Source organism: Apium graveolens, unplaced genomic scaffold (assembly GCF_009905375.1).
Source record: "Apium graveolens cultivar Ventura unplaced genomic scaffold, ASM990537v1 ctg621, whole genome shotgun sequence".
In the NCBI taxonomy this organism is placed as follows: domain Eukaryota; kingdom Viridiplantae; phylum Streptophyta; class Magnoliopsida; order Apiales; family Apiaceae; genus Apium; species Apium graveolens.
Window position 1 is genome coordinate 67,116 of NW_027419283.1, and position 25,160 is coordinate 92,275.

A 25,160-nucleotide genomic window follows, 5' to 3' on the forward strand; every position below is an offset into this window, starting at 1 on the left:
AGCTACGGTGGCTGAGGTCGCCGGAAATCGCCTTTCTAAGAGAGGAAGCTTGAAAGAAATTTGAAAGAGTTTTTGAGAGTAAAGTTGAGAAATGAGAAGTGAAGTGAGGAATCTCACTTCTCACTTCTCTTATATAAGCGAAAAGCTCGGAATACGAGGCGTTTTAAGGCCCATGCAGCAAGGCCCAACTTGAGGAAAGCCCATTATGGAGAAGTGTCAGGAATACTCTAGAAGCACGAATGGAAACTGAAGGGTCAAAAATTGACCAGAATTTTGAAGAAATGATTCGATCAGAGTCCTGATTGACAAAGGCAAGAATCCTGATCGAATTTTCATTCGATAAAAGGGTAAAAGGCCACTTAGTTCGATCAGAGTCCTGATCGACAAAGGCAGGAATCCTGATCGAATTTTCATTCGATTAAAAGGGTAAAAAGCCACTTAATTCGATCAGAGTCCTAATCGACAAAGAGAAGAACCCTGATCGATACTTCATTTGATTAAAACGGGAAAAATTTACTTAGTTCGATCTGAGTCCTGATCGACAAATAGGAGAACCCTGATCGATTTTGCATGAATCCAAATCGATTTTGCACGAATCTTGATCGAAGATGCCATCGATTAGAGTGGTGTATTGTGAGCTAGTTCGATCAGAATCCTAATCGAAATCGATCAGGAATCCTGATCGATTTTGCATGAATCCTGATCGATTTTGCATGAATCCTGATAGAAGATGCCATCGACCAGAGTGACAATATCACAGTAAGTTCGATTAGGATCCTGGTCGATTTTGACCAGGATTCCTGATCGATTTGGTATGACCCCTGATCGATTTTAAGCCATAAAATCAGGAAAAATCCCAGAATTAAGGGAAAATTCCAGGAAATTAAGGAAAAATCCCAGAATTAAGGGAAAATTCCAGGAAATTAAGGAAAAATCCCAGAATTATGAGAAAATTCCAGGAAAATAAGGAAAAATCCCAGAATTAAGGGAAAAATCCAGTGAGTTGAGGGAAAAATCCTAGAAATTAAGGGAAAATCCCAGAAATTAAGGGAAAATTCCAGAAAATTAAGAAAAATTTCCTGTAAATCCTAAAAGTTAAAGGGAAATTCCTGGAAATTAAGATAGTTCCTAAATAATAGAGATAAAAGAAAATCATTGTAAATGTGTAGGTCGCTCCACACTTTACGTAAAAACGATACCCTGTAAAGGAACGAATGAACTTAACTTTTGCGAAACCTAGTTACTGTTTCCCAAAAGTTGGGGTGCAAATGATAGGGAATAAGTAAATCCGATTATGTAATATTGCATTAATTACACATGATTGGGGCTACAAGGCCTAATTAAGATGTATGACATTCAGACCAAAAAGGTTAACACATTGATAAGGCTTGATGGACCAGATCAGGCCTGATGGAACAAAGAAAGCCCAGAACCCTGAATATTAATTAATTTCGTAATTAATTAATAAGGGAAAAATAAGTTGTTGAGAAGAGTCCCAATAAGGACATAAATCCTTGCAGATTAGCCTCTAAGGGACCTAGAAGGATAATGAATCAGTTTCCTACCATTTAGGACTCCAAAGTCCATTCTAATTCTGAGACTTGACTACTAAGTCTCCTATACCAAGTCCAATTCAAGGACTCCCAACATCTATATAAGGGGCCTCACCCCACAAATCGGAACTACATTTTTTGACTTGATCCTTGGCAATCAGCAAGGTACGTAGGCATCTTGTTAAGGCAGATTGAGTCACGAAATACAAGAGCAGTCAAATCGAGCCTCGGAACTCACGTTCCTTAGTAATAAATACAGCAGTTATATACCTTAGTTTTTAATCCATAACAAGAAGAAACAACAAATTCTGATCAAGTTGATTTGAATAAAATGACAATTGCTAATAAGAAGAAGCTGTTATGGAATACTTCAACCTCTTTAGTTTCTTCGATTGGAGAGAATAAATTACTCGTGGGTGTGTCGATTAGTTCTCTGGGGTCGACATCAAGGACTTGATTGACTTTCTGTTCGTCGTCCTTCTTATTTTGAGAAACTGTGGTGAGATAGCATTGCCTCGCTGTCGCCTGATCACCAGTCATCTCTCCTACATCGAAGTCTATAGGGAATTTCATTTTGAGGTGAGAAATGGAGTTGATTTCCCATAGGGCGGTGATCGTGGTTCTACCCAATATGGCGTTGAAATTGGAGGAGGCGCTGATTACATGAAAATTCACAATTTTCCATATTTGGCATGGGGGTGTGCCGAAGAGCACCGACATGTCAACACTTCCTACCACATGGACCTCGTTTCCGATAAAACCATACAACTGGGTGCGGGAGTTTTCAAGCCGTCAATTACCGAGGTCCATTCTTGCGAAATCATGGTGATATAGCACGTCAACAGAACTTCCATTGTCAACCAGAATTTTCTTAACGGTGTTATTTCCTACCCTTAAGGTTACGACTAGGGTGTCTTGGTGACCCTCGAGGAGGCCAGGACGGTAGTCATCATCGGAGAAGGAAATGACCGGGGATAGATTCGTCTGTGGACGTTTAATAGTCGATGGATCAATATTGAATACCTCTCTTGCATAGTTTTTGCGGGAGTTATTGGAGAGACCACCTGCTGCTACTTCGCCAAAAATGACATTGATAATACGATTGCCATCACTTTTATGATCTCGACGATGCGCCTCATCGTACTGCACATAATGGACAAGCTATCCTCGACGAATCTTGCTTTCAATGAGGTTGCTTAATTGGAAACATTGTTATGTTGTGTGGCATGTGTCTTCATGATAATCATAATATCGGGAACTTGGAGGTCGACCGGGCTTCATTAGCCTCGGGGGTTGATAATCTGGTTCAGTTTTCAATACAACTAGTATGGTTTTTTAGCATTGAGTTTAGTGAATCTCTTTCGTTCTTGGGGTGGGGTTGTCATTCTCTTTCGCGTCTTTCTCGTGGTGGAATGTCATTATCTCTTCGCATGTCACTTTCGAATTGCCTTGGGGGCGGCGTTCACACTTACCAAATCACCTAATCGCTTTTCAAACTCTGCACAACTCGACCCAATCTTTTTCTTCTCTCCCTTAAGAGCAGATATCTCAGCTTCTAACTTGGACCGAGCCTCATTATCGCTATCAGCCTTAAACTCCTCCATAATATGCATAAAGTCGGCAAGGAACTGTCAAGAAAAGAATAACAAAAGTACAATAAGAAACAAATACGACTAACGAAAGGAAAATGGGTGCCATACACATAAAAGGAAATTATAAATGAAACACTCATACCCGGCCAACTCGCCCTTTGAACCGATCAATGAGCTCATCTTGACGCTGGCCCTCATAGGCAACTGTATCCTGAGGAAGATTAAAAATTTTAAGAGCCCTTAAAGGCACTGTGGCTCCTCCAGTCCAGTGCTCAGAAGGCTGAATTTCCACCCTAACAACTTCCCGCCTAGATCGAGAGTCGACGGTGTTAGACATCAACACCCGGTTCCCAACTAAAGTGACCGTCTTATTCACCGCACCAACTGCCACATCACCACCACCCGCATGAGCTACACCAACCTCCTCTCCCTCATCTTCCCAACAGACACGTTTGCAAGGGTTGACATTCAAAGGCTCAGGATCTGATAGAACTTTGCCCCGATCCTCCACCACCTTATTTTCCTGATCATCAAGAAGCTTGATCGATACAAAATGACTGGGCCTCGATGGGCCGGGCATAGAAACATCGGCAGTCCCTCGAGATGCCCTTTGAACAAGAAATAACATAGCCTTATCCATCTCCTCTCGAATATCATTGCTAAGAATCTTCTGCAAAGAGCTATATGCCACTAAAAAAAAGGAAAAAAGATCAGTTAAAAAATGAGGGTGAAGAGTAATAATAATAATGATGAAAGACAAGAATCCAGGAAAAGAGAGAGTAAATAAAAATCTATCATGCAAACAACAAATATAAAAGGGGAGTAAGGGAAAAGAAAACCATCGAAGTTATCTCCCTTACTATCAGGCATCTCCAAAAGCTTATGATCTTTCAGTTGAAGGTGTGTGTACAACGACCTCGAGCCATGAAACTCGTCCAGATAACTAGTATCATACTTTTTAAATTTTTCAGATAATTTAGGGTATTCTGGCTAATTTTCCTACTTGGAATGATAGCCCGAATTCGAGGACCTTACACTCATAATTTTCATTCTTTTATGGCGCGTGCAAAATAGACCTGATCTTCGTGATACCTAACACCATATATCGAGAAGAACAACTTTTTCGAAGGAATCCTATTTATATCACAACATAAAGCCACAAAACCACTCAGCTAGGCAACGGCGTTGGGCACCAGTTGGACGACCCCACATCAGATAGCCTCATATATCGCAAGGAAAAAGGGTACATCGGTAAATAAAGTCCAAAATGAAACAAAATCAAAGGTACCCCGTGCATTCCAAACTCGGGCATCATCCAAACTCGCTCGTCAGTAGTAGGAACACCGTATCGATACCCATTGTCGAGATTGACAGACAACTTCAACTTACCCAGAGGAGGATTCTTGGTGATGTAATGACTGGGATAATTAAAACTAGGCTTATTGGAGAATTCCTCCCTCCCCCGACTAAGACTCTTTTCTAAAATCTGATCCCTAAACCTTAAGGTTCGTGGACTCAAAGGAGGCGGAAGTGGAGGCCCTTCAGGGATTTCTGGTAAAAACTCGTCATCATTCAAAAAATCAAAGGAATGACACTCGGCTAAATTAAGACTCTCCAAACCATTCAAATTCAGGGACGATTCCTGATTGCCGTCCTTAAGGGGTCTCTTACCAGGGTCACGATTAGAAACGATACATTTCGAAGAGGCGGAACTCATTCTCTCCATCTTAATATGAAAACCACTCTAAACGAAATCTCAAGAACAAGAATAGATAAGGAAAGAAAAGAACACAAACACAAAGAATTAATGCAAAGTCGATAACTTTATGAATAAAAGAAAAAAAATAAGAGTTGACTTACAGTCTCAGTGGTCTTAGACGGAGGATGAACCATTGTGTTGCGCCACTTCCTTTTTGATAGTAAGAGGAGGAATTCGAATAGCCACAGCCCAATTAATAAACTGGCAAACCACAACCGGGCGATTATAAAAAAAAGAAAAAAAAAAGAAAAAAGGAGAGAAAATAAAAGAAAAGAAAAAAGACAACAACAAAACAAAAATAAAATCACTTATCATAATATCCTACTTTTGTCCTTAGTTATTATTTTATTTTATTTTATTTTTTCTCATTATTTTCCATTTCTGCACTAACTTTAATTACGATCGCATTCTACCTCCTTTTTGTCCTATCTAACAAAAATATACAAGGCACATCTAAAGATATTGCACAAATAAGGAGGGGCGATAAATGTTGGATCTTGGACTAGAAAGGAAGGGCCCAAGAGGACTTAGTTGTAATAATTATGTAACATTTATGTAGAGGCCCAACATGCCCATTTGTAAAGAATAGCCCATTTGGGACTCCCTAAATATAAAATAATAACCTCATTTGAAGGGGTTGGATAATTGAATAAAAAACGAATCCTTTTAAATAATAGTCTCTCGTATTAAATAATATACGAGTATATCACTAGAGAACATAATTATTCCGAATATTACAGTCCCTACAACGAATCAAATCTTTGCAAAATTAACAGTCTGCTTCCCGTCATGCGATTTTCTAAAGAAATGTTTTACATAATCTGAATACAAAACGTTCTTGTATAAAGGTTTTTCTCCATTCATGAGCACCTCTGTGCTAGGAATGACAGTAGACAGCATATATTATTGACTTACAAAAGAAGACAGCGTCAAGACAGGTCAACATGCCACAAGGGAAATAATGACATAGCAGCAGGGGTATAATAGGAACTTCATAACATTTAATATTGTAATGAGGATATAACAGATGGGGGGACTAGCATGGAGAGGTTATCTGATTATGATTGTATTTTGAGAGTATTTGGGAGAGTCTCACCTCTCGAAAGTGAGGAGTCAGTGTCAATATAATTGAACTATTATCATATTTATTATCGTAATACTATCTTCAGCTTCCTGTAAAACATTAGTTCATAGCAAAGTGGTATCAGAGCCGTACGGTTGAGGAACACCATGGGAGCCCCACCTACAAATCAGCACCGTATTGAGTTGTTGGAGCAGGGTTTCACAACTCTACAATCAACGATGGCAGAACAAATCACTGTTGCGGTAAACACCGCCGCTCAAGAAATGCAAAAAACCCTAATTGAGCAACTTGCAAATTCGTTGGAGCAGACCACTCAACGATTGGAAGACCGGATTGCTCGTTCAAGGGAGATGCAAGATGTCTTTATGAATCTGATGAAGGGAGAACAAGAAAAATTCCAAGAAGAAATGCGTTCATCGCTGACTACTCTCAAGTCGATGGAAACTTTGCAGGGTGAGGTCAGGAAACCTTCATTGGAGAACAGATCTGGCAGTGGACGTTTTGGATCACATGGAGATGGAGCGGGAATGGGTGGACCCGAGGGTTCAGGTACTCAGTCGGGGCGGTTTGGAGAAAACGGGTCGGGTCGAACCGGAGAGTATGGGTCGGGTAGGGTTTTTCAAGATTTTGGGGGAAACTCTCACCAAAACTATAACGCAAGCCCTAATTGGAGATTCAAGAAATTAGACCTTCCAACATTCGAAGGTAACAATCCAGATGGTTGGATCCTAAGAGCTGAGAGGTACTTCAAGTTTTATCGCCTATCGGAGGATGAACAGGTGGAGGCAGCGGTTGTATCTCTTGATGGTGATGCGTTATTATGGTACCAATGGGAACACAGTAGGAGACCCATACGCCGATGGGAAGAACTAAAGGGCATGCTCCTCCATCAATTTCGGCCGACTTCTGCTGGCAGCTTATACGAACAGTGGTTGAACCATCATCAAACCTCTGATGTGGTTGAGTATCGTCGACGGTTTATCGAACTTATGGCACCACTGGTGGGAGTGCCAGAGGAAATTGCCAAGGGCCAATTTATAACAGGCCTGAAAGAGGACATCAAGGCCGAGGTTCGCCTACTTGGGCCTAGAAGCCTTGATCATGCCATGGACCTGTCCATTAAGGTTGAAGATAAGTTGAGAAGTGGGCTACATCTCTACGAAGCTGGGAAACGGGCTAGTTCAGTATCCTCGTATTCAGGTAATTCATCTTATTCCTCTTTTAAGAATAATTCAAGTTCCTTCAGTCCTTCCACACACACAAGTTCTGTATTCTCACACACCTCCTCCTCACCATCACGGGGTATGGGACCTCTTCCGGTTGCTAGGCCAGTTGGAGAAATTAAACGTTTGTCTGAAAAAGAGCTACAAAGTAAGAGGGAGAAGGGTGAGTGTTTCCGTTGTGATGAAAAATGGTCAGCAGGACATAGGTGTAAAAAGAAAGAATTGAGCGTGATTTTGATGCAAGGGGATGATGGGGGAGAGGAGTATGAACAAGCTGATAAAGTAGAGGAGACACTAGAAGAAATAGGGGGGTTGGATTTAAATATGGATTTCAAGCCAGAAATTTTACTTAATTCTGTAGTTGGAATCACTAGCCCAAAAACGATGAAATTAATGGGAGAAATTATGGGAAAAAAGTGGTAGTAATGATCAATCCAGGTGCTACCCATAACTTTGTGTCATTAGAAGCTGTTAAAAGTTTGGGACTGCCGGTGCTTCCATCTAAGAGCTTTGGTGTTTCCTTGGGAACTGGGGATGATGTGCAGGGGAAAGGAGAGTGTAAATCAGTAGTGCTTCATTTACAAGGGGTTACGGTGATAGAAGATTATTTGCCTCTTCAGTTAGGTAATTCTGATGTCATTCTAGGAGGTCAATGGTTGGAGAAATTGGGTACGGTATCAACTAATTGGAAAACGCAGACCTTGAGATTTCAGTTGGGGGGTGGAAGTGTGACATTGAAAGGTGACCCATCTTTAGGCCGAACCATGATCTCATTCAAGGCGATGATGAAAACTATTCAGAAAGGCGGGGATGGGTATTTGGTGGAATGCAATCATTTAGCAGCCACGGGGGAACACAAGGGTTTGAAAAGGGGTGAAAACAACATGCCTCCTTATCTAAAACCCATATTAAAGCAGCATTCAGAGGTCTTCCGATTACCTCCAGGTCTGCCTCCTAACCGTGGTCATGAGCATGCGATTAATCTGAAAGACGGGACATACCCTATTAGCGTAAGGCCATATCGATATCCCCAATCACAAAAAGATGAAATTGAGGCATTGATTCGTGATATGATGAAGGAGGGCATTATTCGAGAATCTCATAGCCCTTTCTCAAGTCCGGTCATCCTCGTTAAGAAAAAGGATGGATCGTGGAGATTCTGTGTCGACTATCGGGCTCTAAATAAGGCCACCGTTCCCGAAAAATACCCGATACCGGCAATAGATGAGCTGCTGGATGAATTAAAAGGGGCCAAGCTATTCTCTAAGTTGGATTTAAAATCTGGGTACCACCAGATTCGAATCAGGAGTGAGGATATTCCTAAAACAGCGTTCCGATCTCACGAAGGGCATTACGAATTTTTAGTAATGCCATTCGGACTTATGAACGCGCCGGCCACCTTTCAAGCATTGATGAACGCGGTGTTTAAGCCCTTCTTACGGAAGTTCGTGTTGGTTTTTTTTGATGATATTCTCGTTTATAGTCCAACAGAAGAGAAGCATGTTGAACATTTAAGCTTGGTTTTGGAGACCTTGACTACCCACCAGCTTTATGCTAATGAAAAGAAATGCGAGTTTGGGCAGACCCGGCTCGCTTACTTGGGCCATATTATTTCAGAGAATGGGGTAGCAGTAGATCCTGAAAAGGTTAAAGCTTTGGAAACATGGCCTATCCCTAGTAATTTGAAAGAATTAAAGGGATTCTTGGGCTTATCGGGGTACTACCGAAGGTTTATTGCAGGATATGCTACAATAGCTCGTCCCCTTACAGACCAGACACGCAAGGACCAATTTGGTTGGACTCAGGAAGCGACGACAGCGTTTAAACAGTTAAAACTGGCCCTTATGCAAGCTCCCATCCTTGTCATGCCTGATTTTACCAAAATTTTTATTATCGAAGCAGATGCTTCAGGATTTGGGTTAGGTGCAGTCTTGTTACAAGAGGGTCACCCGATTGCTTATTTTAGTAAGGTTTTGGGTGTAAGGGCACGTCTAAAGTCTATTTACGAGAAAGAATTGATGGCTATTGTTTTGGCAGTGCTCAAATGGAGGCACTATCTCTTGGGGAGGAGGTTTATAATCCGAACAGACCAACAAATTCTCAAATTTTTGTTAGAGCAGCGGGAAGTTGGTTCTGAGTACCAGCGGTGGGTAAGCAAATTAATGGGTTTCGACTTCGAAATTCACTATAAGCCCGGGACTTCAAACAAGGTCGCTGATGCGTTGTCACGTGAATTTCCTGGTTCAATTGAGTTAGGTGCTATAATTTCTTCGGGGGGGCCAAAATGGTCTGATCTTTACCCTCAAATTCAGGAGGATCCTTTTATTAAGCAACTCACCAACGATTTGAGGGCAGGAAGGGAGGTCCCTAAAGGTTACCAGTTGGAACATGATGTGTTAAAGTATAAGGGAAGAGTAGTGTTACCAAAGGATTCTGTATTGTTGAATAAATTTCTGCAGGACTATCATGATTCTCCGATGGGAGGTCATTCAGGAGACCTTAAAACGTATCAAAGGTTGGCTGCGAATTGGTACTGGCCGGGCATGCGTAAACAAGTGGCAACATATGTAAAGGCTTGTCTCACTTGTCAACAATCAAAGACCTCTAGTTTAAGCCCAGCGGGATTGTTGCAGCCCTTGCCGTTACCCGATAAAGTTTGGGAAGATCTCTCCATGGATTTTATTGAGGGACTCCCCAAATCGAATGGGGCAGATGCAATTCTTGTTGTGGTCGATAGATTGTCAAAATATGCACACTTCATTTCTTTAAAACATCCTTTTTCTGCTCCTACAGTGGCTGCAATTTTCATTCGGGAGGTAGTTCGGCTTCATGGTTTTCCTTCAACTATCGTATCTGACAGGGACAAGGTGTTCATGTCCTTGTTTTGGAAAGAATTGTTCCAGCTACACAGTACCAAGCTTTGTCATAGCACATCGTATCACCCACAATCGGATGGGCAGACCGAAGTGGTAAATAAATGCGTTGAAACCTACTTATGCTGCTTCATTTCGAGTCAACCCAAGTTATGGGTGAAGTATTTACCATGGGCTGAACACTGGTATAACACTTCGTACCATGTCTCTACAGGCTACACCCCTTTTAAAGTTCTGTATGGACGAGATCTCCCTCAATTAATCAAGTTTTAGCCAGGTAGTACAGCTCTATCATCCCTAGAGGATCAACTTGTCGAACGGGATGCCATTCTCGATGACTTGAAAGCTAACCTTTTACAAGCCCAGCATCGAATGAAGTTGCAGGAAGATTTGAGTCGAAGAGAAGTGGAGTTCAAAGTGGGTGATCATGTGTATCTTAAGCTGCAACCTTACCGGCAGCAATCCTTAGCCAGACGACCATTTGACAAGCTCAGTTCGAGGTACTACGGGCCCTATGAAATCACACAAAGAGTGGGCAGTGTTGCTTACAAGCTGGCCCTTCCATCTACAGCAAGAATACACCCGGTGTTTCATGTCTCTCAACTTAAGAAGGCTGTTGGACACCTAGTTATCTCTCCCCAGCTTCCCCCTGCTCTCACGGAGTCAATGGTGATGGAGAGTAAACCTGAGCAGGTACTGGGAATTAGGACTTCTTCCGCAGGGCAAGCAACAGACCATGAAGTGCTCATTAAATGGGAAGGTCTGCCAGAAAGTGAATCTACTTGGGAACACTCCAGCAATATCATCCAGTTCTTTCCTGATTTCCACCTTGAGGACAAGGTGAATCTTCTCGCCGGGGGTAATGCTAGGAATGACAGTAGACAGCCTATATTATTGACTTACAAAAGAAGACAGCGTCAAGACAGGTCAACATGTCACAAGGGAAATAATGACATAGCAGCAGGGGTATAATAGGAACTTCATAACATTTAATATTGTAATGAGGATATAACAGATGGGAGGACTAGCATGGAGGGGTTATCTGATTATGATTGTATTTTGAGAGTATTTGGGAGAGTCTCACCTCTCGAAAGTGAGGAGTCAGTGTCAATATAATTGAAATATTATCATATTTATTATCGTAATACTATCTTCAGCTTCCTGTAAAACATTAGTTCATAGCACTCTGGTAGGGGGTTAACAAAGATTGGCACAGAAATTCTAGTACTGTTCCCGTTGGCAGCAACACGATGCTCAACACTCTTGTATTTTCCATTACTCAATATCTCAAGAGCATCACCAACGTTAATTACTACTGATCCAGATATAGGAGGCACGTAAATCCAAGCAGATTCCTTCCCCATTTTTTGAACGTATAATCCTCCGATAGAGTCTTGAAGAAGAAATGTAAATGTAGAGGCGTCAGAGTGGCGGCTTACTCCAACTGCAAGTTCAGGGTTTGGGCAAATGGGATAGTAATTGAGGTTGATTCTCTTCGACCCCATTAGAAGTGATTCTCTCGAGTCTATTTCAACCTTTAACCGCTGCATTAGGGCCTTTAACACCCACTTGATGACAAACTCAGACTTCTTCATAAATTCCAGCACTTCATTGCTAAAACAATATGCAAGGTAACCTGTAAGGGAATTAGAGAATATAGTGCATGGTATATATGCTGTATACATCATTTGTTTATTAGAAATATATATATATATATATATTAAATGTATGTTGGTTGTTTCAATTTTGAAGGAGTGCACATTTTTGGGTTCCAAGTTTCCTGCACGAAGATGGCCAAAATTTGGAAGACTCGTCATCAGACACATACAACAAACTAAGGTAATCTTTCCACTCAAGAACCTTGTCTTCTTTGGGAGCAAAGCTTGTTCCAAGCCTAACATTTTTTGTAAGAAAATTTTCTTGCGAAAATATAATCTTCTCATCTAATGGCAACTCGAAGAATCTCCTGGTAGCTTCCATAGTATTGTCAAGAACCTCCAAGGGGATTCCATGATTAATAATTTGAAAGAATCCCCACTCTTCAGCAGCATCGGCAATATGATTAGCCACATTCGGATCATCAAAATTTAACATGTCAATTACAGGTATGGTCTCTTTACTCAAGACTTTTCTTATGTCTATTCGTTCTTCAGGAGGCTGAACATGTTGCTCCGGTAACGCATTTAGTCCGAGATCAGATATACCCTTTACTCCATGCCCTTTTGTTACTGCAAAATGTCTGTAGTCATCAGAGCAAGTGAGAGCCATTGATCGTGTGCTGTGATGGAATGGAACTTGAAAATTAAATATTTCGTGTCTTGACGTATGTAACATATGAAATGTAACTTGAACATTTATAGAATATACAGAAATTCAGAGTAAAGGACGATGTTGACATTCATGCAACTCTATGCTGTTTCTTCCGGAAGCACTAAGCAGAATGATTGATTATATCAAGGAAAATATTCCACATTATATCTAAATTAAAAATGTGACCAAAATGCTTATAATGTGGGAATCAATTTACGCCTTAGAGTGTGTACAAGTTTACTGAGTTTCTATTCATATTTTATCCTCTGGTGCATACATATGTTGAAATCATTTTGTTTGAAAACGTCCAACAAAATCACCAACCACCTCGTTATTAAATAATGAATAAATGTTATATTTAGCCTTATTTTTTTAATGCTTCAATCTTTTTAAAGGACTTCCGGGTTTAATCTCAGGGATGACCCGCTCCTTTAAAATTCCAAAAACATAAAGCAAGCCTACTTTTTACGAAAAATAAATTAAAATAAAATCGTATATGATGGCTGTATTTTCATGTTTTTGTGCGTTGTCGGCAGGAAATTGAGATTTTTTTATCTTGAAAATTTTTGTGTGTCATTTTCTATTTTATACTGGTTGCCGCCATCACCTGTCTCTTTATTTTTTTAATACGGACTAATAAAAATTAGGAGGACTTATGAAAGACAAATAATAGGCATAGAATGACGGGAATATCAATAAAAGGCACGTGAAAAGTAGGTTGATGAATTCACCTTCCGTTTATATAAATTTATTATTGTAAAAGTTGATGAGTGAGAGCTACCATAAAAGTAATTTGATGATACACCTTCGATTTATTTGACTTTATTATTACAAAAGTTGTCAACGGATTATGATAGGGCGTAAGCCAAAAAGCAGAGCGCTCTGCCCTTCATTAGGCGAAAGGAATTAATTCCGTAGGATTTTCATATTTTTGTACATCGTTGGTAGGGAATTGAGATTTTTTTATCTTGAATTTTTTTTTTGTGTGTCATTTTCTATCTTTTATTTTTTATTTTATACCTGTTCCCGCCATCACGTGTCCCTCTATTTCTATAATACTGACTGATGAAAATTAGGAGGACATATGAAAGGCAAATAAACGGCATAGAATGACAGGAATATCAATAAGTGGCACGTGAAAAGTAGGTTGATGAATTCACCTTCAGTTTATATAAATTTATTATTGTAAAAGTTGATGAGTGAGAGTTGCCAGAAAAGTTGATTGACGATTCACGTTCGATTCATTTGACTTTATTATTACAAATGTTGTCAATGGATTATGGTAGGACGTAAGCCAAAAAGCACTCACGACGAGAGCGCTATAGCCTTCACAGGCGAAAGGGTTTAAATCCGTAGGCTTGTGGATTTAAAAATCATGTGTATATATACATAGATGTACAAAAACCCCTAGTCCAAAAATATGACATAAGTCAATCCGGTCAAAATCCAGCAAATTAGGTCTGGTCAAAATCTGGCCCGGACTTAACATCTTGATGAAAGAGATATGTCTTAAGTCCAATCATGTATGAGAATTTATGAATAACTTTTATGTAATATGTTTTGATTTCATTGATATTAATAAAAGACTTGTTTTGTTTTTATTGCGGGCTCTATCCATTTAAATGTTTAAATAAGATATACCACAGTTTAGAGTAAACTTTTTATGGATTGTGATGAGATCATAATAATGAGATCTAAAAGATGATAACTCTAAACTTTAATAGTTCCTGTTCGTAGGATTACTAACTGGTAATTAATAATCCGCAAAGATCGGTACATATTATGATTGCTTCATTATGAAAGATGTCTGTTCTCATAGACATTTGTGTGTTGACACTATAGCTAGTATGTAGGTGCTTATTATAAAATAAGTTCACTGAAAATGACTCACACAGCTGAACAACTGATGAAGTTCACTCACGTGTCAGCAGTTGTTCACATAGTGATAATTGTACAAATATCCTTAGACTTAAGGTCATCATAGTCATCTTGTGTACACTGAACTATGCTTTGGTTTAGTTCTTAGTCTCAAGGGACAATTATAAGGGCTCTACTGGGTATAGGAATTTGTACACGAAGATAGTGTATGATCAATAAAGGATCTACCCCTTCCAGTGAAGGAAGAGAATGTTCAATGCTGATCCAATTATGCTAGTTCAGGAATCTCTGGCCAGAGTGAATGAAATTAGAAAGGAGTTTCTAATTTACATTAAATAGAACTAAGCATAGTGAATGAGAAAGCAAGTGATTAAATAAGATAGGTTTGACACAAGTTCCATGCCTTGTATTTAATCGTGACATTGCAGGGTAGAAGGAATTGATTGTACGGTAACTACTCACTGAAGAGATTCTTGGTATTCTAAGCAGTGAATTCGTATTATCCGGATAGTCGCGATATGCTGAGAAGTATCCCTCACGATGTAGAATAAATATGATTAATTAATTAATCATATTTAATGAATTAGAGAATTTATATAAATAATGATAAAATAGTTTTATTATTATTTATTTCTACTACCGACTTAATATTGAACCTACATGGTCACACCATAAAAGAGAATAATTTAATGGTGGAGGAATTAATTAATAATGGCTGATAATTATTTATTTATGAAATAAATAATTAATTGGTAAATTTAATAATTGATTAAAATGAGATTTAATTGATTATAAATTAATTAAGAAAAGGTTCTTAATATTATTAATAAGAATTTATTTTTTGGAAATTAAATCAAGTGAGAGAATTATTTCTAAAGAGTTTAGAAAAAGAATTAATAATTAAAAGGTGTTTTAATTATTAGTGAGAATAATAAAGGGTTAATAATAATAATATTTTATGGGAAAATTTTCAGCTGAAAATTTTGCCTATAAATATACTATTATAGACCCTATTTTTGCCTCAACCAAAAAGATTTACAAAACCCTAATTCTCTTCATCTTCTCCTCCTTCATTACATCGTTTTCTTGGTGGATACCGGTGGAGTGCTTCACACTTGAGGAACAGCTGCTAAGGATCTCCGTTCATCATTTTTGGATTGCCATTAAAGACCTCCATCTTTCCATTAACGTAAAGTTTCTTAAGGTAAACATACTGAACTACGAATTAAATATTATTTTTCGCATGGATCCTGCGGAGGGTTTCAGCTTTTTTTTAAGATTTAAATTTACGTTTTCGCTGCGTTTATGTGCTAAAAACCCTTCAATGGTATTAGAGCTACTTGCGAAAAGTTTTTAATTCGTTTATGTATTTAACTGTTTTCGATATATGAGCATGTACGTGATTCGCCATGATTTGATGTTGATATAATATGTTTATATATATATGGTTTTGAATATATGATATTCATGTGAGTTGTATAATCATAAGATGATTATGTAATCTGTATATATACTGATATATACATGATTTATGTTTGTTCTAATTATGAGAATTATATTAGATACAGATTCTGAATTGGCTGTTGCAGATTTTCTAAAATCCGGGTCTGGTGTCCGATTTACGCAAACGAATACCCTATTCTATAGTTAAACGAGCGTCTGAACAAAACTGATAGCTTAAGCTATCAACGACTCGTCTGTAAGGCGTTCGACGTCGTTTACTGCCCGTAAAAAGTGATTCTTGTTTTTCTGATTTGATTCTGATTTTTCTGATTTTTGTCATATTTTGTTTTTATGATTAGATCATGGATAATATGATATGTTAAGATCAGATTATGTGTTTTAACATGCTTTTATGTGTTGTATGAGCATGGTGGATGGTTATGGCCTTTCGACCTTAGTGTAATGGTTTTGGTTTTGGTTTTAAATACGACTTGCATGTCATCAATCTTTGTAATCATAAATCTCGAATGTAACTCGAGTTATTCTTGTAAGTTCATTAGATTAGTTTTACTTTCAATCATGTAATGAAATTGAAGACTCAAGAAGGCTATCCAATGGAGGTGATACAAAGAAGAAGACGAGGCATACAAGAAGTCTAAACAAAGAAGAAGACTTATATAATAAGTAGTTGTATTTATTTCCATCACCATATTAGATTGACATTGATCTTTATCATGAGCTTGATAAAGATCACATAGGATGGGGCCATAACCAAACACATTTACTTTATTGCACTTTACATTTACTTGTTTATTTAATTTTATATATGAGATATATGCCTATGTTTACCATGCGATGATAGATTTAGGTGAACTTAAATCAATATAAGGCGTGCTCTAGAAAATCTAGAATAGGAATCGTTTCTTTCCTTAATAATAAATATTATGAATACGATCATGAGATTCTTGTGTTTATGAAACACGTGATTGAATATGAATTTTCAATATTGAGAGAAAGGATGATTCTGTCAACAACAGATTTCTATCTGTAAGAAAGGGTTATTAAGTGACGCCTCTTGACAATTCTCCACCCGATCTGGGAATCATCTGATTATCGATTATTGATTTGAAATATTTAATTTAAAAGGAAGAATCTCTTTATAATATGATTATGATTGTAACGTAATATAATCCCTCTAAAATTAAATAATATCAAGTAGTAATTGGCCAATGACATAACGGGCTTGTGTCGGTCATAGCCTTCCAACATGGTAGAAAGTGGTTCTTATTTTTAAATCATTTTCGTTTCGTGCTTCAGCCGAGGGCTTTGATTTCGAAATAAGAAATATTTGTCTATTACATAGAGATGTGTACATTGAATTAGAATCTAAAGGTCGGTACGTGCTACAGTCGTGGGCCGTTGGAGACTGATTCAATTGTACGAAATATTGGGTTAGACTTGACTTAGAATATTAAGTTTGTCGTGCCACAGCCGTGACTCAATTATTCAAGAGGCTAAACTTATATTAGGGAATAACATAAGATGTAATTGACAAGAGTTGTCTGCCTATTGAACATCACATGGCGTTTCGTGCCACAGCCGAGATTGTGTGATGGAATGTAGGATCCCTATTCCCACTAGCATTATGAATGCTTAATTTTCACTTAGGGGGTTGAAAAAATTAGATAAACTAGTGGGAGACACTTATGAATAAAGACCCGATTCATATAGTATTTTGAAATGAAATTGAATATTTTCTAAGTGTTGTTATGTGTTTATCATTTACAGATTTACTATATTCGTGATGTCTTCTGCACTATCACTTCGGAGCATACTAGATGCTCACAAGTTGACTGGTCCTAATTTAGCTATTTGTTTTCACTGTAACAAGTTGGGGCACTGGAAGAGGAACTGCAAGGTTTACCTTGCAGAATTGAAGAAAGGTAGTGAGACTACCGCTTCTGATTCAGGCATGTTCATGATCGAAGTTAATATGTCACTAGGTCAAATTTCTACTTGGGTATTAGATACCGCCTGTGGTTCTCATATTTGCAATTCGTTGCAAGGACTAAAGGGAAGTAGGACTCTTGAAAATGATGAGGTGATTCTACGTAAGGGCAATGGAGCAAGGGTTGCGGCCATATCTGTAGGATCATTTAGTTTACATATGCCTATGGGCAAGACTATTATTTTGAATAATTGTTATTACGTTCCCTCTATTGTGAGGAATATTGTTTCTATTCCTATGTTGGATGTGGATGGTTTTTCATTTATTATTAAGAATAATGAATGTTCTATCCTTAGAGATAATGTTCTTTTTGGACGTGGCATTTTAAATAATGGTCTGTATGTATGTGACGTAGAGCATGATTTACTTCAGATTGAACAAACTAATAAAAGAAAATGAGATGATGAAAATCTGACCTATTTATGGCACTGTAGGCTAGGTCATATTAGTGAAAATAGACTGCGGACATTGCATAAGGAAGGGTTACTTGACCCCTTTGATTTTGAATCATATCCTACATGCGAGTCTTGTCTATTGGGTAAAATGACCAAATCTCTATTTAGTGGACATGGAGAGACGACTGCAGATTTTCTAGGATTGGTACACACAGATGTATGTGGACCAATGTCTACGCAAGCCATGGGTGGATTTTCGTACTTCATTACTTTCATAGATGATGGATCTAGATTCCGATATGTGTATTTGATGAAACACAAGTCTGAAGCCTTTGAAAAGTTCAAAGAATATAAACATGAAGTGTAGAAACAAACCAAACACAGTATTATAACTCTTCGATCAGATCGAGGTGGTGAATACTTGAATGGAGAGTTTCTAGATTATCTCAAAGAAAATGGTATAGTCTCCCAGTGGACTCCTTCATATACTCCACAGTTAAATGGGGTATCTGAAAGGAGAAATCGAACTTTGTTAGACATGGTTCGGTCCATGATGAGCTATACGAATCTTTCAGTAGTCCTATGGGGTTATGCATTGGAAACCTCAGCATATTTACTGAATAAGGTGCCTTCCAAATCTGTTCCTCAAACATTATATGAGATATGGAAAGAAAGGAAACCGAGTCTTAAACACGTTAAGATTTGGGGATGTCCAGCTTATGTCAAGAAAGTTGACCCAGATAAGCTGGAATCTCGATCCGTAAAATGTAATTTTGTGGGATATCCTAAAGAGACTTTGGGGTATTACTTTTACACCGATCATCGGGTGTTTGTCTCCAGACATGCTACCTTCTTGGAAAAGGAGTTTATCCTTGAAGGAAACAGTGGGAGCAAAATTGAACTTGATGAAGTTCAAGAAGCACAAACTACTACGGATCAAGTGGAAACACCTATTCAGACTGAAAAACCTTCTGTGGAACAACCCATTCGTAGGACAGGGAGAGTGTCTCGCCAACCTGAGAGGTATTATGGCCTTGTCATTGAGAATGCCAATGAGTCGTCAATCATTGATGATGACGATCCTGTGACCTATAATGAGGCTATGAGTAGTGTTGACTCAGAGAAATGGCATAGTGCCATGAAATCCGAAATGGAATCTATGTATACCAACCAAGTTTGGACTCTGGTTGAGGCGCCTGAAGGTGTTAAGCCTATTGGGTGCAAGTGGGTATACAAAAGAAAGATTGGAGTAGATGTCCAGGTGGAGACCTATAAAGCCAGGCTCGTGGCAAAAGGATTCAAACAAAGTCAAGGGATTGGCTATGATGAAACTTTTTCGCCTGTAGCCCTGTTAAAATCAATTCGGATTTTGCTTGCGATTGTTGCTTACTAAGACTATGAGATCTGGCAAATGGACGTGAAAACGGCCTTCCTCAATGGGGAACTTGAGGAGGAAGTGTATATGACACAACCAGAGGATTTTCTTTCCAAGGGAAATGAACACCTAGTGTGTAAGCTGCTGCGAACCATATATGGTTTAAGGCAAGCTTCTCGTAGATGGAACATCCATTTTGATGAGACAATCAAAGAGTTTGGTTTTATCAAAAACATAGATGAACCATGTGTCTACAAGAAGGTTAGTGGGAGCGCGGTAACATTTCTTGTATTGTATGTGGATGACATACTTCTTATAGGAAATGATATACCGATGCTACAATCAGTCAAAGTATGGCTATCAAAGAACTTCACCATGAAAGACTTGGGAGAAGCATCCTACATTCTCGGTATGAAGATCTATAGAGATAGATCTAGAAGAATGATAGGTCTTACCCAGGGTACATACATCCAGAAAGTGCTTAAAAGGTTTAGCATGGAAAACTCCAAAAGAGGTCTCGTACCAATGAGCCATGGAGTGTCCCATTCCGAAAAAATGTCTCCTAAGACACCTGAGGAAAGAGAGCGTATGAGTAAGATTCCTTATGCTTCAGCAATAGGATCTATCATGTATGCGATGTTGTGTACAAGGCCTGATGTTGCTAATTCAATTAGTGTGACGAGCAGATACCAGTCTAATCCAGGTGAAGACCACTGGAAAGCAGTGAAAAACATCCTTAAGTACTTGCGAATGACTCAGGACATTTTTCTTGTTTTTGGTGGTGAATATGAGTTGAAAATAGAGGGTTATACTGACTCTAGTTTTCAATCAGAAAATGATAGCAAATCCATGTCAGGGTACGTGTTTACTCTGAATGGTGGTGCGATTAGTTGGAAGAGTTCCAAACAGTCTACAACGGCTGACTCCACAGCGGAAGCAGAATATATAGCTGTAAGTGAGGCTGCAAAAGAAGCCGTTTGGATGAGGAAATTTGTTTCTGAGTTGGGAGTTGTTCCTAGCGTTGAAGAGCCTATTGTGTTGTATTGTGATAACAACGTAGCAATAGCACAAGCCAAGGAACCTAGGTCTCATAGAAATTCCAAACATGTCATGCGGCGCTTTCATCTGATTAGGGAGATTGTTGAAAGAGGAGATGTCAACGTCGACAGAGTTGACACACATAACAACGTAGCAGACCCACTCACAAAGCCACTTTCTCATAGTCACTTTGATCGTCATAAAGACAAGATGGGTATTAGATACCAGAGTGATTGGCTTTAGTACAAGTGGGAGATTGAAAGAGATATGTAATAAGTCCAATCATGTATGAGGATTTAGGAATAACTTTTATGTAATCTGTTTTGATTTCATCGATATTAATAAAAGACTTGTTTTGTTTTTATTGCGGGCTCTATCTATTTAAATGTTTAAATAAGATAGACCACAGTTTAGAGTAAAGCTTTTTATGGATTGTGATGAGATCATAATAATGAGACCTAAAAGATGATAACTCTAAACTTAAATAGTTCCTGGTCGTAGGATTACTAACTCGTAATTAATAATCTGCAAAGATCGGTACATACTATGCTTGCTTCATTATGAAGGATGTCTGTTCTCATAGACATTTGTGTGGTGACACTACAGCTAGTATGTAGGTGCTTATTATAGAATAAGTTCACTAAACATGACTTACATAGCTGAACAACTGATGGAGTTCACTCACGTGTCAGCAGTTGTTCACATAGTGATAGTTGTACAAGTATCCTTAGACTTGAGGTCATCATAGTCATCTTGTGTACACTGAACTATGCTTTGGTTTAGTTCTTAGTCTCAAGGGACAATTTTAAGGGCTCTACTGGGTATAGGAATTTGTACACGAAGATAGTGTATGATCAATAAAGGATCTACCCCTTCCAGTGAAGGAAGAGAATGTTCAATGCTGATCCACTTATGCTAGTTCAGGAATCTGTGGCCAGAGTGAATGAAATTAGAAAGGAGTTTCTAATTTACATTAAATAGAACTAAGCATAGTGAATGAGAAAGTAAGTGATTAAATAAGATAGGCTTGACACAAGTTCCATGCCTTGTATTTAATTGTGACATTGCAGGGTAGAAGGAATTGATTATACGGTAACTACTCACTGAATAGGTTCTTGGTATTCTAAGCAGTGAATTCGTATTATCCGGATAGTCGCGATATGTTGAGATTATCCTTCACGATGTAGAATAAATATGATTAATTAATTAATCATATTTAATGAATTAGAGAATTTATATAAATAATGATAAAATAGTTTTATTATTCTTTATTTCTACTACCGGCTTAATATTGAACCTACAGGGTCACACCATAAAAGAGAATGATTTAATGGTGGAGGAATTAATTAATAATGGCTGATAATTATTTATTTATGAAATAAATAATTAATTGGCAAATTTAATAATTGATTAAATGAGATTTAATTGATTATAAATTAATTAAGAAAAGGTTCTTAATATTATTAATTAAGAATTTAATTTTTGGAAATTAAATCAAGTGAGAGAATTATTTTTAAAGAGTTTAGAAAAAGGATTAATAATTAAAAGGTGTTTTAATTATTAGTGAGAATAATAAAAGATTAATAATAATAATATTTTATGGGAAAATTTTCAGCTGAAAATTTAAATTTTCCCTATAAATATACTATTATAGACCCTATATTTGGCTCAACCAAAAAGATTTACATAACCCTAATTCTCTCCATATCCTCCTCCTTCATTACATCGTTTTCTTGGTGGATACCGGTGGAGTGTTTCACACTTGAGGAGCAGCTGCTAAGGATCTCCGTTCATCGTTTTTGGATTGCCATTAAAGACCTCCATCTTTCCATTAACGTAAAACTTCTTAAGGTAAACATACTGAACTACGAATTAAATATTATTTTTCGCATGGATCCTGCAGAGGGTTTCGGTTTTTTTTTAAGATTTAAATTTACGTTTTTGTTGCGTTTATGTGCTAAAAACCCTTCACTTGACGGGTCTTATATTTTTAAAGAAAGTCTGGCCGGGTTAAAAAGGGGGCTTCGGCCAAACCTGATTAAAAAATTGAAAAAAATTTAGTTAAAATCTGATTATTTTAATATATTTTCTTAAATATATTTATATTTACATTTACTATAAATATAAATAATATTTTAAACACACACATAGATATACATATCTATTACTAATGAAACTATTTATATACTTTATTGTTTGAATCATGAAAGAATATATAAAATATTTATAAAATGTAATATTCTATAAATATGTTTGGTTTTTTGGCGAACCTAAATGTTTTAAGTGGAGTAGTATTTTTAAAAAATGTTTCATGAAAATTAATATATTTGTGCAATGATTTAATTGCTAACATATATATTCTCTAGAATTTCTAATAAAATTCGATCTAATTTAAATTGAAAAAAAATCAATCGAATCTAATCCGGCCCATAAAAATGCCAACTGAGACCTGTCTCAGGGGCCTTAACGGCCTCTAACATTTTTTGAAAAATCCGACCCGATTCGATCAAATTAAAACTCGAAAATCCCGACCTGATCAAGTCCTGGTTTTTTAAGACTCAGTCGAAATTCGGGTCACGAAGCTTTTATACATCTCCATATACATATCATTTGTGAGTATTAGATATGCAGTTATTACACATTAGACTCTCAAATATATTTCTCATATTTTGAGACGCATTGTAAATTTACGCCCTGTAGTATAAACTGCTCCTCCACTTTTTATCATATTAATTTAACAATATTTTTTATACATAAATATTAATATATTTTTTTTTTAAAAATGATTATATATATACAGTTGTCATAAATATTTATACAAGTAAATTTAAAATATGTAATATTATTAAAATAAATATTATTTTTAAAATCTATTTTTTTTTCTAAATATACTTTTAAGATCTAAATTATTAATTGAGATAAGTTTGAGATGAAAACTTAAGAAAGTTCATTATTTAAACATTTAAATTAATGTTTTTCGTAATTTTTTTACAAATGTTTTTTCGGTTTTAAAATTTTTCTACATATTTTTAATTTTTTATCAAGTTGCTGATTTTTTATCGATTAACCGATTTTGGACCCATTGATTTAATTTTTTCCGATTCTTGACCTATTTTTTTAAAAAAATTGAACTGAATTTATTAAACCGGTATCTTTTTTTATAAAATAGCAATTAATACTAATTAATTGTCGACTTTATAATACTGCACCGAGGGTACGGTTTATAATTAATAATCAATAGTGGTAGAAAACACTATACTACAGAACAGAGATTCTGATTCACACTTTGAACACGACCAAGTGACGACTAATTAATTATATGCTCGGGACACTACGTACACTCCAGAACACCGATTCTGATTATTTTAGTTCTTAATGGCGCTATTGATCACCATTATTATAAATTTAATTAGATGCTTCTTTATGATGTATATATATCTCACGATTAATATTTTATTTGTGAGAATATTTTTGTTCTTCTCGACAAGTATGGTCCTAGGTCGTCTATGTGTTCTTCAATATTCTTAGAGTTTGGATGTACAACCAACAATATATTGATTTAAACACTGTGCCCTTCCTAGGACATGACGTAAATTGGTATTGATGGCCATATCAGTCTGCAATATGTCATATATAATATTAAATTAAACAAAGATTATGTCATGATTATTGCGCAGGAATGCACAACTTGTTTTAATTATTAATTAGATAAAAACAAAGATTTTATTATATTGATTTCAAAAATAAAATTGTAATATTACTTCGATATCCCCCTCAATTATATAAATTTTAAATTTTAATCAAAAATGGTAAAAAAAAATTAATAAAAAATCAACTATCTTTACTAGTTTCTTCCACTACATTCATTCTACACCTAATATTAATTCGTCTCACAATTTTACCCAATATTTTTTATTTTCTTGACTAAATTAACCTTTTTGTGTATCTCTCATCCTACCACCTTATCAAAATTATTATTTTTAATATGTTTTTTATCCTCCGTGCCAAATTCATCTGTATATAAATGAATGTGATGGAGCTAGTATATGATATTATGGTGCAAAAACTGTTATTTCAAAAATATTGTGCGGTAGTAATTATTTTAAAATTTGCTCTTTTAAGGAGAAATGTAAGGTAATAATGTTTGAATTGTGGTTTATAGTAAAATTTGTTGTTACTTCCGAAAAATATTCAAATGTGTTTTTCTTTCAAAAATATAGGACATATTTTCGAAAATCAATTTTTATGCCACAAATATTATTCAAAAAATGTTTTTATTAAATTTATCAAATAGCTTTTTTATTTACTTAGAGTATATTTAATTATGATAGTTAAAATAGTTAGTCAAATCAAGATTATCTAAAATTTTGTTGAACCTCTAAGAGCATGTGCTCCGATAATATTACCGGTAGTTGAATAAAATTAGGATGTATTTATTGCGTATAATGAATAGTGTAATTATTGTTACTAGCTTACGGCCCGTGCGATGCACGGGTCTTGGTTAATATTTATATATTTTTAATTTTATTTCATATAATTTTATTAAAATTCTATATAAATAATTCAATACTAAATAATGATTATATAATTATAATTTCAAGTTAGGTTCAAATAGTATAAATAGTATAT

At 36.7% G+C, this 25,160-nt stretch overlaps 1 protein-coding gene across 1 annotated transcript; it reads right to left on the reverse strand.

The window, feature by feature from the left end:
• Window positions 1-5,657: 5,657 nt before the first annotated feature.
• Window positions 5,658-12,381, reverse strand: LOC141703095 (feruloyl CoA ortho-hydroxylase F6H1-3-like). The gene is made up of 4 exons (XM_074506698.1): window positions 11,864-12,381; window positions 11,255-11,697; window positions 7,288-7,301; window positions 5,658-5,776 (listed from the first exon to the last, which is right to left on the reverse strand). The coding sequence occupies exons 1-4, from the start codon at window positions 12,350-12,352 to the stop codon at window positions 5,658-5,660; spliced, it is 1,065 nt and encodes a 354-aa protein (XP_074362799.1). The 5' UTR covers window positions 12,353-12,381.
• Between the last annotated feature and the right edge of the window lie 12,779 nt (window positions 12,382-25,160).

Excerpts from the sequence above, each read along its gene's own strand:
- LOC141703095 (XM_074506698.1), bottom strand. The coding sequence starts at position 12,352 with ATGGCTCTCACTTGCTCTGATGACTACAGACATTTTGCAGTAACAAAA. Across the intron at positions 11,698-11,863 it reads TTTGGCCATCTTCGTGCAGG|AATGAAGTGCTGGAATTTAT; the intron begins AAACTTGGAACC and ends TATTGTTTTAGC.